The sequence below is a fragment of the Cimex lectularius genome, unplaced genomic scaffold (assembly GCF_000648675.2).
Source record: "Cimex lectularius strain Harlan isolate CLEC.00 unplaced genomic scaffold, Clec_2.1 scaffold78, whole genome shotgun sequence".
In the NCBI taxonomy this organism is placed as follows: Eukaryota; Metazoa; Arthropoda; class Insecta; order Hemiptera; family Cimicidae; genus Cimex; species Cimex lectularius.
This window is the reverse complement of record NW_019392658.1, coordinates 476,823-491,967: the sequence shown is the minus strand read 5'-3', so window position 1 is coordinate 491,967 and position 15,145 is coordinate 476,823. Positions and strand designations below refer to the sequence as shown.

The following is a 15,145-nucleotide window of genomic DNA, read 5'->3' as shown; positions in this document are numbered from 1 at the left end:
AGGTTTTAATGCATCAAGTTGGATCATTAGCTACTATAAACTTCATAATTAATAATCATGTATGAACTCATTAAAATGGAAATGTATTTGGGCTGGGTAGGCAATTTATTTTGTATGACCGTTTTCGTGTCATTGATTGAATGTTACCAAGAAGTGCGCATGGTTTGGGTTAGGTCAGACTAGGAATGGTTAGGTTAGGGTTACGGTTAAGTAAGGTTAGGTTAGGTTGATCGTTAGAGTTAGGAACAGGCTAGGTTACATATCCATGATTTAATGTTTTTCCGGAGAAAATTTGCGAGTGTAAAACGCGAGTGTTAATAAATCTGGAAAGATGATCACACACTAAATACTCCATAATAATTAATTATATGACCACTTTCCTGTCATTGATTTTATGTTAACAGGAAGTGCTATGGTTTGATGGATATAGAATAGTTAGGTTAGGTTTTGCTTAAGGTTAAGTAAGTTAATGGCTAGGTTAAGTAGTAACTCCCTGATTCTCTTTCTCTCTCTCTCTCTCTCTCTCTCTCTCTCTCACTCTCTCTCTCTCTCTCACACACACACACACACACACACACACTCACTCACTCATTCACTATAAAATAGCACATTTCTCGAAAAATGTATTTTGAATTTGATTTAGCGCAAATAAAGAAACACTATTATTGGTGTATATCAATTTGATTTGTTATGTCAACATTTTATTATCAAAATAAATAACATTCAATTAATTTATATTAACAATATTTATATCGGAGTGTACATAACAACAATTATTTCACTAATGAACTTATTACAATTGATAATATTACATATAAACACATTATTGCAAAATAATTATACATTTATTTATACCATAGATAACATAGTCAAAATAAATAATTAGTGTGCTATAATATAACAATGTTCTTCTTCGCGTTGTAACAGAGAACATGGTGCAACTCTGCTTAATTATCATATTTTAGTGCGATCGTGTAATCGGTTATTGTACATTAAATTGTGTTATATGTGTGAGAATTGGTAAAGTTTATTTAAAAGATTCATCATTGTACATGGGATTAGTGAAAAATTATTACAAATTGCTCAATTAAAAAAGTTACGTTTCCAACAATCGATAAATTCATGTGCTTTTTATGCAAAATTTCTGTTGTAATGCGTTTATGCCAGATTCATTTTGGCATGAACATTTCGTATAATATTACATTGCAAAAAATTAATATCAAACTAATTTAATTAAACAATATAAATTTGTAGTTATAAGAAAACATTATTTGTAAAAAATCAATATATAAAATACGAATCATTGACACAAGTGTAACTGTTTACATCATCAATACAGTTTAAAATACTTTACAAAAGAATATTAATATATATTAACAGGAATTCGATTTAGTTTCTCTTAGAACTGTTTATAAGATATTTGCAACAGTGAGTGAGAAGGTATTTTTCTGGGGTTCTACCCATTTCTCTTGTGTATATATCCAACCCATATTGTCCTTCCTCGGGAAAAGAAAGTGAAAATGTCACCATATCACTGTCCGCTATAGCGTAGGATACATATTTTGATAATCTCTTTTCCTCGATACCATTCTTATGCAACGTCGCCATAAAATCTATCAAAGGCCTCGACATTCTAAATTGTATTTCAAGTTCCCGTCCAGCAAAAATCAAAGCCTCCTACAAACAAAACCCTTAATTATGATCTAATTTTGATTACATAATGATTTAGATTGTTTAATTTTTCATAATAAAGAAAATGGATTGTTAACTGGTCGACCGAAAATTGAATGAAATGGTTTTTTTTCCATTTATATATTCTAAATAGTTTATTGTTGTCGTTTTACCTGGTGTGTTATTGGTATCAATCCAAAGAGTCTTGTAGCTTTCGTCGGACCCCACTCTCCGCTCGCACAATCCGGTAACGGCACCATAACTGTCTGTAAATCTTCGCACATGATTTTAAATTTGCAAACACTTTTAAATTTCATCGGTTCGCCTGTCAGGTATTCTTTAGGTGTGACAGTGTTTGCGAAAATGTCGAGCAAAAACGCTCCGCTGCTCGGTGCATGGACTCTAAACGAGACTATGTTGCCTAAAACAGACTAAGGAAACATTTATTGAAAAAATTAAAACAGTACTAGTGTGTTATTAATAAAATTATTATAAAATTTAACTCGTTTAGTGACCGGTAGTCAATGATTATTCGGAGATCGTGAAATGCGGTCTGGTATGACGTAGGTTTCAGAAAAACATTTCCTTTATCGTGTCAACGTTTCGATCTTTATTGAGATCATCTTCAGGGCACAAAGTGTTTGTTTTCCGTGTAGATGTGTCATTCTTGTCTGTCGTGTTGATAGCGCTCTCATTTTTGTCACACAACGGACAAGAATGACACATCTACAAGGAAAACAAACACTTTGAGCTCTGAAGATCTCAACAAAGATCGAATCCCGCTCGTGCCACTGACTTTTTTATCTCGACTTAAAACCTTAATTAATTGGATGATATTAATTGGTCAAGCGGACCACGAAAAATAGTGAATTTAATGAACTAAAATGAAGTATACTTCACTAAAGTGGCCATTTCATTTGTCGTCGAGAATCCAATCCGATTACACGACATTTGAAAAATGGCAAAAACCAGGGAAAATTCAAAAGGGTGGAAGTTAGTGTCCGAGGGGATCGAAGTCACGATAGTTCAAGTGGTAGAGTAGCGGCGTATCAAGCCGAAGGTCGTGGGTTCGAATCCCGCACGTGACACTGACTTTTTTATCTCAATTTAAACCCTTAATTAATTGAAAGATCGAAACGTTGGCACGATAAAGAAAATGTTATTCTACAACCTACGTCACACGAGACCGCATCTCACGATCACCGAATAATCTTTAACTTCATGTTTAACGACGTAACAACGAATAGACAAACTTTCAACTACTCAACAAAATTATACCTAAGCAGACTGCTTTTCGTTAGTTTCATTAAAGAATTAACACTCCATTACTGTGAAAGTTTGAAAAGTATGATTTTACCCTCTAATAACTGCTTTTAACCATTTTCAATGCGGGAATGTTTTTGTTGAAAAAACCCCGTTAGGTGACATATTTTTTTAAACATATTTTTTTTGTAAAGTACATAATAAAAATTAATTAGGCATATAATCGTCATATTTGTTATTACAAGTTGGAAAAACCAATGAAGTACGTAAATTGACCTCCTCCATAACTCGCGTAAACCCGAGTTATGCAATCGGCACAATAGGCCTCACGAAATCGCAAAAGTGCCGTTTTATTCGAAAATTCGTTCAATAATAATTTTCAAGTTTATGCTCATTTTTAAGCTTTATGTAAGGGTATGGGTTGAGATAAAAAAAAGTCAGTGTCACGAGCGGGATTCGAACCCACGAGCTTCGGCTAACCACTTGAGCTATTTAATTTTTGATAATACAAAGTTCGACGATTTCGTGAAAAAACAAATATCGAATAGTTAAAACATTAAGCTAAAGCCATTAGATTTCATGGTCCGATTGACCAAATAACTTCTTTCAATTAATTAATCTTTAAGTAAGGTATTGGTTGAGAAAAAAGTCAGTGTCACGAGCGGGATTCGAACTTCGATCCACTCGGACACTAACTTCCCACCTCTACCCAACCTTTCGAATTTTCCCTCCTTTTTGCCATTTTTCAAATGTCGTGAAGGTCGGGGGTTCGAATCACGCTCGTTACACTGACTTTTATCTCAACCCATTCTTTACATAAAGATTAATTAATTGAAAGATGTTATTTGGTCAATCGGACCACGAAATCTAATGAACTTATTTTTAAGGATAATTCTTTTAATGAAATGAAAATTGCGATATTATGTACAATAAATTATATTATGATAATATGTATAATTAGACATATTTCAATTAATTATTCTTTTTATCTGAGGTCTTGGTTGAGATGAAAATGTTAGTGTCAAGAGCGGGATTCGAGCCTACGACCTTCGGCTCAATACGCTGCTGCTCTAACCTCTTGAGCTATCGTGACTTCACGTTGACCTTAACTTTTTCATCTCAACCAAGACCTTAGATAAAAAGAATAATTAATTGAGACATGGATAATTAGAAATATTCATTAAATTTATGTAGTAATTTAAACAAATCTCTCGATATAAGTTTGTATATTTACCTGCATGACGAATCTTTTCAAGCTGACCCCATCATAGGAATCTCCATCACTATCATAAAATTTAAGGTTATAGTGAAATATCAGACTTGATTGCATGTTTGTTGGCATTGCTATTCGTACAGTTGCAGCACCTTTAAAATAAAAACTATTGTTACATTGTTATAATATTACATTACATTCTCCACTTCCTACTTTTTAAACTTAGTCTAGCTTGTACTATAAATTTTGTGTCCGATTGGTTATAAATGCTATTTGTCAATTTTTCTTTTGGTTATTTTCTATTTAGATATTGATTGCAAATTTTTCATTACACAAATATTGTGGAATTTTTCCAATATAAAATTATAATCAATCAGCAATGACCTTTAATATTCTTAATCTTCAATTTTTACATACAGCTTAAACTAAAGAATAGGCAATAAAACGTTACCTGTAGCATCGGTGAACATAACAGCTTTTGTGTGAGAATCTGGAAAGTAGAGACCGTATCGGAAGAACAAAGATCTGACGAATGGAAGCTCTTCGAATTCCTGCAATGATATGGAAATCTTCAGAAGCTGCCATTCGGACTGGAGTGGGAAAAATTCGTAAATGAATTCACGGGGGTCGGTTAAGAAGTAATGATCATCATATTCGTATCTGAAACAAACCAGTCATAAATTGTAATGCGTTAATAATCGTTGGTTTTAATCACTTGTTTACTATTAATTTTAAGCTATACATTATAACTTAAAGTTATAAGTAAAGTTACATTCGATTGTTTTGTTTAAGTTAAATTGACTATTGGAACGTTCTTTCTTGAGTGCTTATATTTGTTCATACTTCCAGTCCTTTGCATTCAATGCAGAACAAATAAGGCAAATTGGATAGTTTTCAATTATAGTATTTTCTCGCAGCCATTATCTGATGTTTCCTCTTGAGATTATATTGATTGATGATTATAATATTCCATCTATTTTACCTTTGCCACATCGTTTTTATATTCTGATGGAACCTTTTGCTAAGTTCTTTACTCCAATCCCCAAGAACTTTAGGAAAATACTGCAGAAGTGCATTTTCATACTCATGTTACATCCAACTGGTTTAAAAAGTTGAGCATATTTTTTTTTCTTGTTACCTAGAAACCTCTCTACTAAAGACTTGAGGCTCATCTCTGCATGATTTTCACTGTTGAATTAAACTCTGGATTTTTTCATCAGTCCCACTTTGACATACAAAACTGGAAGCCTAATCTTACTGAGATAAAAGTTTTGTATATATATTTTAACTATGAAATCAGCCTTTTTTTTTATGTCCACAACATAATGTTTTACCATTGCTCAACTATCCACTTGCAAATACTTCTGTATGAGTTTCATACCTCCAGCTCAGCTCTGTTTTTTAATCAAATCATATTGAAGTGCTCAGTTAATAGGGTGCCAGTGTTTTTGAAAAAAAAAAATTTGTAAGTATGTTGGGTTTGAATGCAGGGCAGCTGGATTCGAACATGGAACCTTTACTTTACAGTGATGAGCGCCGTGTCAACGTCTAAACCATTGCAGCCACCCATGCCTAGTACACTTAGCCTAATTTATTTAAAAAGTTGTCTGATAGAAAAAACTGAGTTCATATTCATGTTTAGCAACCAGAAATCAATCAATCAATCAATCAGAAACTAGTGTTTTTTTAATGTTTATTAATTAAAATTATTACATAAAATTGTAGGAATATAAAACTATCACACTATAGACTCGTAATCATTAATTATGTGTTTGGATTCATTAAAATGGAAATGTATTTGGGTTGGATATACAATCTATTTTGCATAACCATTTTTGTGTGATATATTTCATGTTACCAGGAAGTGCACGTGAGTTGGGTTAGGTGAGGTTGGGAATGTTTAAGATAAGGTTAAGGTTAAATTAGGTTTAGCATTTGGGTTAGGGACAGGTTAGATTACCTATCCACGAGTCAATGTTTTTCTGGAGAAAATATGCAAGTGTAAAGTTCAGGTTTTAATAAATAGAGTTAGATCATTACACACTATAGACTCTATCATTTGTAATTGTGTGTTTGAATTCAATAACATGGAAATATATTTGGGCTGGATATGAAATTTATTTTACATGACCTTTTTCATGTTACCATGGAGTGCGCATAAGTTGGGTTAGGTTAGGTTAGGGATGATTAAGTTAGGGTTAAGGTCAGGTAAGGTTAGGTTTGGCTTAGTGTTAGATTAGGGATAGGATAGCTTACATTTCTATGATTTAATGTTTTTCTAGAGAAAATACGTGAGTGTAAAGTGCAGGTTTTAATAAATCAAGTTAGATAATTAATTAGAAATTATCATCATAACCTTTTCTGATACAACTGTAATGTGTTAAGTGCTTCACATTACTCCAAAGTAGTTATTTTCAATTGTACAAATATTATGTAATGATTTAATAATAAAATTTGCCACAATAAAGAACATTTACCTTAAACTGTCTGTTTTTGCTAATTTAGCTCCTGCTTTGGGGACTTCTTTTGCATTAACAAGATGTCTTGCACCCCAGTTGCACTGGACGAATCTCCAAGCTCCAGCTACATACACTGCATTCCACGAATTTCTGAATCGGTTGTCTTCAAAGGAAACACCAGGTTGGTAACCTGCTGATTTTGAATACCCTTTGATAACAACACAGTGCAGTCCAGCATAACTGAAAATTATAAATAATATATTGCTGTAAAGAAGCATGGGCTATTACTTACTAGCCTAGCTACCACTTATATGCATAGCTTCAGTTTTTCTTATATGATTTAATTCTGGTTTTACCCCGAAATATTTCCACAACAAAATATAGCATATTATTTTGCAATATATATTTTTCAGTGTCACAGCTTGATCTTTTAATTGTAATAATTACCTGCAAAGCCTTTTGAAAAGGACATGGTAACTTTCAGTCCCATGTTTGATACCTCTCAACAAGCCCATGGGTGTGTCACCGCGGAGATTTTCATCGAACTGCATAGTGTTCAGATTTTTGACTGTGATCCATCGGAATATTGTTCTGAAAAATAAAAAATCATCAAATACGAGAATAGAGCATACAAAAACTTCGGCAGCGTGTACATTGAAATTTGTTTCATTTGGCAAACTTTAAGCTTTTTTATAATTATTGCAAAGTGTTGTGTGGTCTGATCCTTACAGACCGTAAGCAGTTTAATCCTCCCTGATCATCCTAGCTAGCTTATTTTTACTGTATGTTTTCATTAGATACATCAAAAATTACGGTGAGTATAGGAAAATCAAGACAGAACAAATTATTAAAAAATATCTTTAAAAGTTTTTCATAATCTATAATTAAGTTATGCATCCCTTTCTGTATCCAAGCTGTATTTAAAAAAAAGAAAAATCACCTTGCTTTTTCAATATCAGATCCACATCGGCCTACTAATTGTCGTACCAAATCTGTAAAGGTTTTCTGATCTTCTTGGGCCACCTGAAAACAGCACAAATAAATAGATTTATATTTCATTTAAAGTTTAAAGTATCATAATCAATAATAATTACAGATATTGCTATTTCATCGATATAGGCAAATTCGTTGGGATGCGAATAGATATGGTATTTTGGTAATGAAGGAGGAGCTGGACTCGGGGCTTGACTTGGATACGGAGCCACTTCTTCTTGTCCTTGAGGCTCCAAATAAATGCTTTCTGCCATCATGTACTGAGAACGCTTTTCATTTATAAGCTCCAACATTTCCCTGCTCTGTTTTTCAACAAGTGCAGCTGTAGCAGCTCTGGAAAAAAGTCATTGTATCAAATTCAATAAATTTGTATTATTACAATTATTTTCTTACAAGCAAACCTATGAGTATTCTGACTTTGTTTCTTGGATATACAATTTTACAGAGTACAGTAAGAAAAGAGCTAAGGATTTATAATGACCGAAGTCAAATATGGAGCATGTTAGCAGTTCATTTGGGGTTATAGAAAAGGAGGAAATCCAACACATTGGGATACATAAACTGGCAAATTGGATGATCAAACAGTCAAGCATAACTATTAGCTATTGAGAAAACTCTTTGATGGATTCAAGGAAAGGAAAATGTCATGAGAGAAAAGGCTGTTTTGACATAAAATTTAATTGCTAAAATCAATAAAAAGATCATGACAAAAACAGCTTAATAACTCTCTTATAACATAAATGATGTCTAAAGGATGAAAAATAGCAATATATCAGTAAAAAACCACATTAGCTCACTGGCTGATCGCTAGCTTTTGAGAAACGTCATGAAGACTGTTGTGCCATGATACAACAAAAGGAAGCCACATGAAAACAATATTCTACCCTACAATAATAATTGGACTTTCACCCCTTGAGGGTTGTTACTCTCTGAGATGCTATCCTTAGGGTCTACACCTCACAGAAGTTCACCTATCTNAATGTAGCTGGATCACTTTGAGCTAAATGCTCAAAGGCTTCAATACCCGACCAACAGAGTTAAGCTCCAGGGGCTTTCAACACCTAGGTCATTTTGCCCAAAAACATCCAAAATATAACCTAGCCTAAACTAAGAATACAATCACACAAATAAATACATTCATATCATGTTCATTCATTTTAGTTATGAGTGACTTGGTATTGCTCCACGACTCGTAATAAGCTAACCTATGTTAGGGTCAATGGGGTACTTTCATAAATATTACTTCATCAATCCTGAGCACACACACTACTGGGGTGTGGTGACTCTATATTTCGCTTCTGCGCAATGGCAAAACTGTAATCATTGAAGTTCTTCTGAGATGCAATCATTGCTAGCTGAATATTTATTACAATGAATTAAATGAAACCAAATATTAAAATACCCCAATTCTGTCACGACTGGAAGAAACAAGTCATATTTGAAAAAATAATTATTACTGGCAAGGCTTGCAAAAACCACAACCTTTTGTTCTTAATTTTTTTAAAGAGTAAGAAATTTAAACTATTTTAGTTATATATTACCTTTCATGCTCCAAGAGTTTTCTGGTAAGGCTTTCCTTTTTCCTTTCCCGTCTAATGGTCATATTTTTTTCAAGATCATCCCGTTCCTGCTGTAGCCTAAGGGTGAGAACTTTGGTATCTTCAGGCCTTTTTCTTTTAGCAGTCATTTCTCTTTCGAACCTGGAGGTTAACCTTTCTAGCTCCTTTTCCCATTCATCCTTTGATTCAAAAGAACAAATAGACAATTATGGATAGTGCAATTGTGTCTTAATCATTTAGCACATTTGAAATATAAACTAGCTAAATTCAAAAGATATAATTATATCAAATGTGAATAACAGGCAAGTTTGACTATTCAAATTGATCTTCAAATAATTAAATATTGATTTAGATATATCAATTTATTATATAAGCAGCAAACAAATAATTTTAAAATGTAATGTTAGATTCCAGTTTAAAAAAATATGCTTGTAAAAAGTATAAAATACTTACTCTTATTTCATCTTTAATTCGTTTATCTTCTTCTTCTCTTTGACGCATAAATTTTCGATACAAGTCATCTTCTTCTTTGCGGTGCTTCATTTCAAGGCGGGTCTGTTCATCTTTATCCTTAACAAATAAAAAAAAAATTAATAAATAAATTTTCATGTAATTCTCAAGAAAGTACACCTAAATAATTAATCAGGCTGAAATTTTTTATCTAAGTTAAATGGATCAATCCAGAAAAGGTCTTTATTTTTAATCTACACAATTATTACTCCAAAAACCTTTCCTCTTTGCTGTTAGGATCTGACTACATTTTCTCGGGTGGTGTGGGGAAGGGGAACTGGGAAGGGTTTCTAGTTGCACAAGCATTCTTGGAAATTGAAAAATAATAAATTTATCTCTTAATAGTTTTAATAAGTTTATGAGTGCATAGTTTAAGCGGATAACTCCTCCAAGCCCAAACAAAGCCCCCGAGGGTTGCTGGTTGTTGGGGGTGGCGGTAGTTGGATTTCGTCTGCGATGGTGATACCACATGAAGACTCCATAGCCTGATGCAATTATAAACAAACAGTAGAATGGTAATGTCTATATGCTTATTGATGTTGACATATAAGATGTCTGGATGACTGGAGAGATATGATTGAGGGTTAGCTGTTTAAGCCCCAAATTTTTAATGTTGACAGAGAATTTGAGTTGTTGATTAAGTACAAGTTCAATGATTTGGCAATATTTGGGTGACCAGAAGTTCGGTCGAGTAATAAATTCTTTGTTCCAGCAGATTACTGCACTGTTGTTATTGTTAATTAAATATATTCCTTTTAATGGCTGTATTAGGGTTCCATTGTGTCTAATTATTCTAATAGTTTTATCCCTGTGGAGTACAGTTAAATATTGGTTGAGCCCAGGTATCCACTGTGAATTTACAATGTGACAAATCGTAAAAGTGAAGTATTGCTTTCTAGCACAGGTTGTTCTGTTGGTTGATTTGTTCAGATAAGCATAGGTATTTAGACTAATTTGCTTACAATTACCATTTAAGCTTTCAATATTTACGTTATGAATATTCGTTTTGGGTTTCATCATTTTACATTTGGTACAATTGTAATGAATTTTGATTCATGTTCTTTACGTACAGATAGTAATTTGTAAAGTGTATAATCATTATTATTATCAAATTGGAAGGTATGCTCCCCGTTGAAAATTTCCTCATGACCCGAACGTGTGTCTAAATACAAAATAGGAATACATTTTCCTTTGTAACATAGTTTATTATCAATAACATAAAAGGAGGGAAAATTCAAAAGGTGCGGTTGAGATGGGAGGTGGATCGAGGTCACGATAGCTCAAGTGGTAGAGCAGCGGCGTATCAAGCCGAAGATCGTGGGTTCGAATCCCGCTCGTGCCATTGACTTTTTTATCTCAACTGAAAACGTTAATTAATTGTAATTATTTATTAGTTTTTATTCATTTGTAAGTTTGTTTGTTTATTTATTATTTATATTACATTAGGATGTCATTTAGGCAATCAATTTTCACGATCACATCCACTAGATGTAGGCTGGTAGTTTTGGCGAATTATATAACGGACATTTTATTTCCAAAACCAATAAATTTTTTTATAAATAAACGGGTACTACACGTGTCGATTAACATTCTAGTTTTCCTCTCGGGATCAGTAAATTATGGTCATCCGTTTCCCAAAGATTGTAAATTCATTATTTGAAATGTGTCCTTTATTGATTTAACCCTAAAAAATGATATTTTGCGGTTTCTGTTTGACTATGAGATTCATTGGGTATTTCAGAATCAGAAGGTTCTTACGTTTCCATCTAAAAACCTTGTGGTTGATGCTTAGTTTGGGAATAATTCGTTTTCTAGTCGAGATGCTCATTGGGGTTGGTTTGAGGGGGTTCTGTGTCTGTACGTTATGTCTTTGTATCGGGTGCTCTGACAAAATTGCATTTGGGACGAATAGGATTTAAATTTCTATAAGCTTTATTAGGGGGTTTTCTGTCAAATGAAGAAAATTGGGTATCTTATCCTTAATATTTCGCGAAAACCATTCAATAATAACTTTTCAGGAGGGCGTCGGTGGCCGCAACGGTTTAAGCCAGGAACACACCCGATTCTACGCCATGCGACGCTACCCGATGCTACCCGACTCCTTGCCACGTTTTGGTGGGGTGTGCACATCTATCCGACGCAAGCACACGTCGCGTACAGTCCACAGCGTTTATCACACTAATCACTATCACAATCGCAACGCATCTTTTATTCTTAATGCACTATTTTAAGCAAAACCTTGTAAAAATTGTTAGTTAAATTTTATGAGCACAACCATCTAATAAATTGTTCGTTAAACTTAATTGTTTTAAATAAAGTTACTCCTAATCATCATAATTAAACAATGTTTATAAAAACTTATGCATTTTTGATCTCGTTTAATTTGGTTTACATTAAAATAATATGCTGTAATTAATATAACGACAAAATTACACGTACTTAGTTTGAAATAAACTACAACAAATATGAGTGTCCTGTTCTGATGCTACCCGACATTAGAAAATGGTGCGAGCAAAACGATGAAATAAATTGTTAATTAAATTTTATGAGCAAAACCGTGTAATAAATTGTTCCAATTTTAGTATCTGAACCGAAGCGAGTACAATAAATTGTTAGTTAAAGATTAATTTTCTACCAAACCATTAAAATTAATTTTTTAAATAAAAACTAATTAAGTTTTAATCACAGTTAATTTGGTTTCTATTAAAATAAGTATGTTGTAATTAATATACCAACAATAATACTTGTAGTTTGAATAAAAATATGAGTGTCCGGTTCTTTTGTCTTCGACTGTACTCAATGCGACCCGACGAAAATCTGGACAGTGGGGATCGAAGAGCGTCGGGCAGGTTAGCGTGGCATAGCATCGGGTAGATGTGCACGGGGGTAACACAGTCTTATGGAAAATTGGACATTGGATTTGCATCAGGTGGTTTCGGGTAGCGTCGCATGGCGTAGCATCGGGTAAGTGTGTTTCTGGCTTATGTGTTGTTTATGATAAGTGTGGCATCCGGGGGGGGGGAGAAAAAGGGAGCTTGTGTTAATGTAAGATTTTTTAAAGAGGGTTCGCAACAGCAACGGTTATATCAACCCTCGGGGTGCCGATGTTTTTGAAAAAAAAAGTCCATTTGTAAGTATGTCGGGTTCAAATGCAGGGCCGCTGGATTCGAACCCGGGACCTTTACCTTACAGTGATGAGCGCCGTGTCAACGCCTAAACCGTTGCAGCCACTTTATTTTCACACCATAAAACATGGTGGCAGCTTTACAGCTACAGTGGTGTCAATAATAAGGTAAACTTAAACATTCTAGTGATAAAACTTTTATTTACGTAGACACATGTGGTGCTCTCGGCGTATAGGTTTGTTGACTTCGCAGACCAGCTGTTGTAGTTAATATGGTGAATCAAGAAATAAAAGTAAACCCCATATGAAAGGAAAGAAAATATTGCTTCCAAAGAGAACGGAGAACATGTCATCCCTGAGATGAGACCCACCGCAAACCCCGTGAATATTTCGTTGCCCACCCCAGATCCGTTTAAATTTCAACCCAGTGAATGGCCGCAATGGAAAAACCGCTTTCAACCGTTTCGAAGAGGGTGTGGACTGAACTCTGCAGCAGAAGAACAACAAATCGACCTTCTGATATATAACATGACAGAGCATACGAAAGTTTTTCGCCATTTTCTCCACCGCCATCTAAATGAGAAGGACGATAAAACGATTTGAGGATTGCTTCGGGCCTCGAAGGAACTAGGAGCGAAGGAGAGCTAAATTGTTAAAATAGACGCAACGAAGCGAATCAACGAAAAGGTTATTACCAATTTGCATAGCCTTTCAAAAACCTGTGAATGGGGAAGGTTATACGATATGATTTTGCTTTTTCTCATCATTGGAATGAATGAATCTAATATAAGTGACAAATTATAACTTGACTTAGCATTGACCTTAGAGAAAGCCATTACTTGCTTAAGACAACACGAATAACTCATACGCCAAAAACAAGCTCTCCAGGAACCCACTATCGCCGTAATAAACAAACATCTGTTAAATAAGGTGTTTCAAAAGAGCTAAAATAATTCAACCTCCAGAAAGAAGATTGAAAGCCAGCAAACATTTACTAGATGTAGGTATGACTGGCATGCCAGGCTGATCAATTACTCGGCAATAAACGCAAAGTGTAACGCCTGCAGTTTGATTCGTCACTTCAGCAAAGTGTGCAATAAAAGAAAAGACCCGGAAATAAACACGTGCGCACAGTGCAGCAAGAAATAGATTCGGGAGGCGAAGATGTCGTTTTCATTAATGTAGTTAGGACCAAACAATCAAGCTACATGGACACAGACATTACAGGTGGAATTTAATGAGTTGACCCTCAAACCGTTCGTGTTCAAACTGGAAAAAGAAGCTGACTTCAATATGACACCTGCCCGATTGGTAAGAGACACCATGTCAGAATTGCCTATCAAACTACCAAGAAGCCGGGTATTCAGTGCCAAAAACCAAGAACAATTTAAAGTATTGAGTACTTTGATATTACATCTAAGATATAAAAACAGTAAAATATCTGGAAAATCTATACATATCCGAAAAAATCGATTTGGCACTACTGAGCAGAGGAGGTTTCCAAAGGCTGAACCTTGTCATAAACCCTGATTTAGACTAGTTTCAGGAGTACCCTTCACTCCTCAAAGACTTAGGCAACATGGAAGGGGAACACAAAGTTGAAATAAAAAATAACGCAGAACCATATGCCATATCAGCACCTAGAGGCATTCCTATTTAGCTAAAAAAAACCCAAGTAAAGGATGCTCTAGATGATATGCTAAACTAAGGAGTTATTTTCCCTGTAGATCACGCCACAGATTGGTACGCGCCAATGGTAGTAACCACTAAGAAGAATGGAGGAGTACGCATGTGTCGACCTCTCTCATCTGAATAAAAAAATAAAACGCCAGTTCCACCCAATGCCACGAATGGAGCTGCAGTTGGGAGAACTTAGTGGGGCATAATACTTTGGCAAGCTTGTCCTGACAAAATACTCCATAAAAGATTGTACAACATTTATAACACAGCTTGGGAGATTTAAAATTCGGAAACTCCCATTTGGAATAACATCAGCTCCAGAAGAATTCCAAAAAAGAATGACAAGAGCCCTTGAATTGCCTAATTTACATGGACGATGTGTTATTAGTCTGTGGAAAGACAAAAGAAGAATATGATAAATATCTGAGAATGGTTCTAGAAAAAAATCAAGATAGTTAGGGTAACTCTAAATAAAGGGAAAACGGAGTTTTGTAAACAAAAGGTTGAATTTCTAGGATTTGTGCTTTCAAAAGAAGACGTAGCACCTGATTCGAACAAAGTGAAAGCAATTACAGAAATTGGACCACCCAAGGGTGTAAAGCAAGTCCAACGCTTCATGGGGATGGTAACCTTTTAGCGAAGTCCATCCCTAAACGAAGCGAGATCATGGCGC

The 15,145-nt window shown here is 34.5% G+C and overlaps 1 protein-coding gene across 1 annotated transcript in view; it reads right to left on the bottom strand.

Annotated features, from left to right (window-relative positions):
- Positions 1 to 690: 690 nt before the first annotated feature.
- Positions 691 to 15,145, bottom strand: part of LOC106663363 (hillarin) — a 48,436-nt gene continuing 33,981 nt past the window's right edge. Inside the window, exons 2-11 of the mRNA XM_014388172.2 lie at positions 9,612 to 9,728; positions 9,141 to 9,337; positions 7,701 to 7,932; positions 7,547 to 7,629; positions 7,054 to 7,197; positions 6,625 to 6,846; positions 4,599 to 4,807; positions 4,169 to 4,299; positions 1,845 to 2,102; positions 691 to 1,677 (exon numbers count right to left, since the gene is read on the bottom strand). Of these exons, the coding sequence (XP_014243658.1) occupies positions 1,390 to 1,677; positions 1,845 to 2,102; positions 4,169 to 4,299; positions 4,599 to 4,807; positions 6,625 to 6,846; positions 7,054 to 7,197; positions 7,547 to 7,629; positions 7,701 to 7,932; positions 9,141 to 9,337; positions 9,612 to 9,728 (1,881 nt within the window). The 3' untranslated portion in view covers positions 691 to 1,389. The remainder of the gene's footprint in view (positions 1,678 to 1,844; positions 2,103 to 4,168; positions 4,300 to 4,598; positions 4,808 to 6,624; positions 6,847 to 7,053; positions 7,198 to 7,546; positions 7,630 to 7,700; positions 7,933 to 9,140; positions 9,338 to 9,611; positions 9,729 to 15,145) is intronic.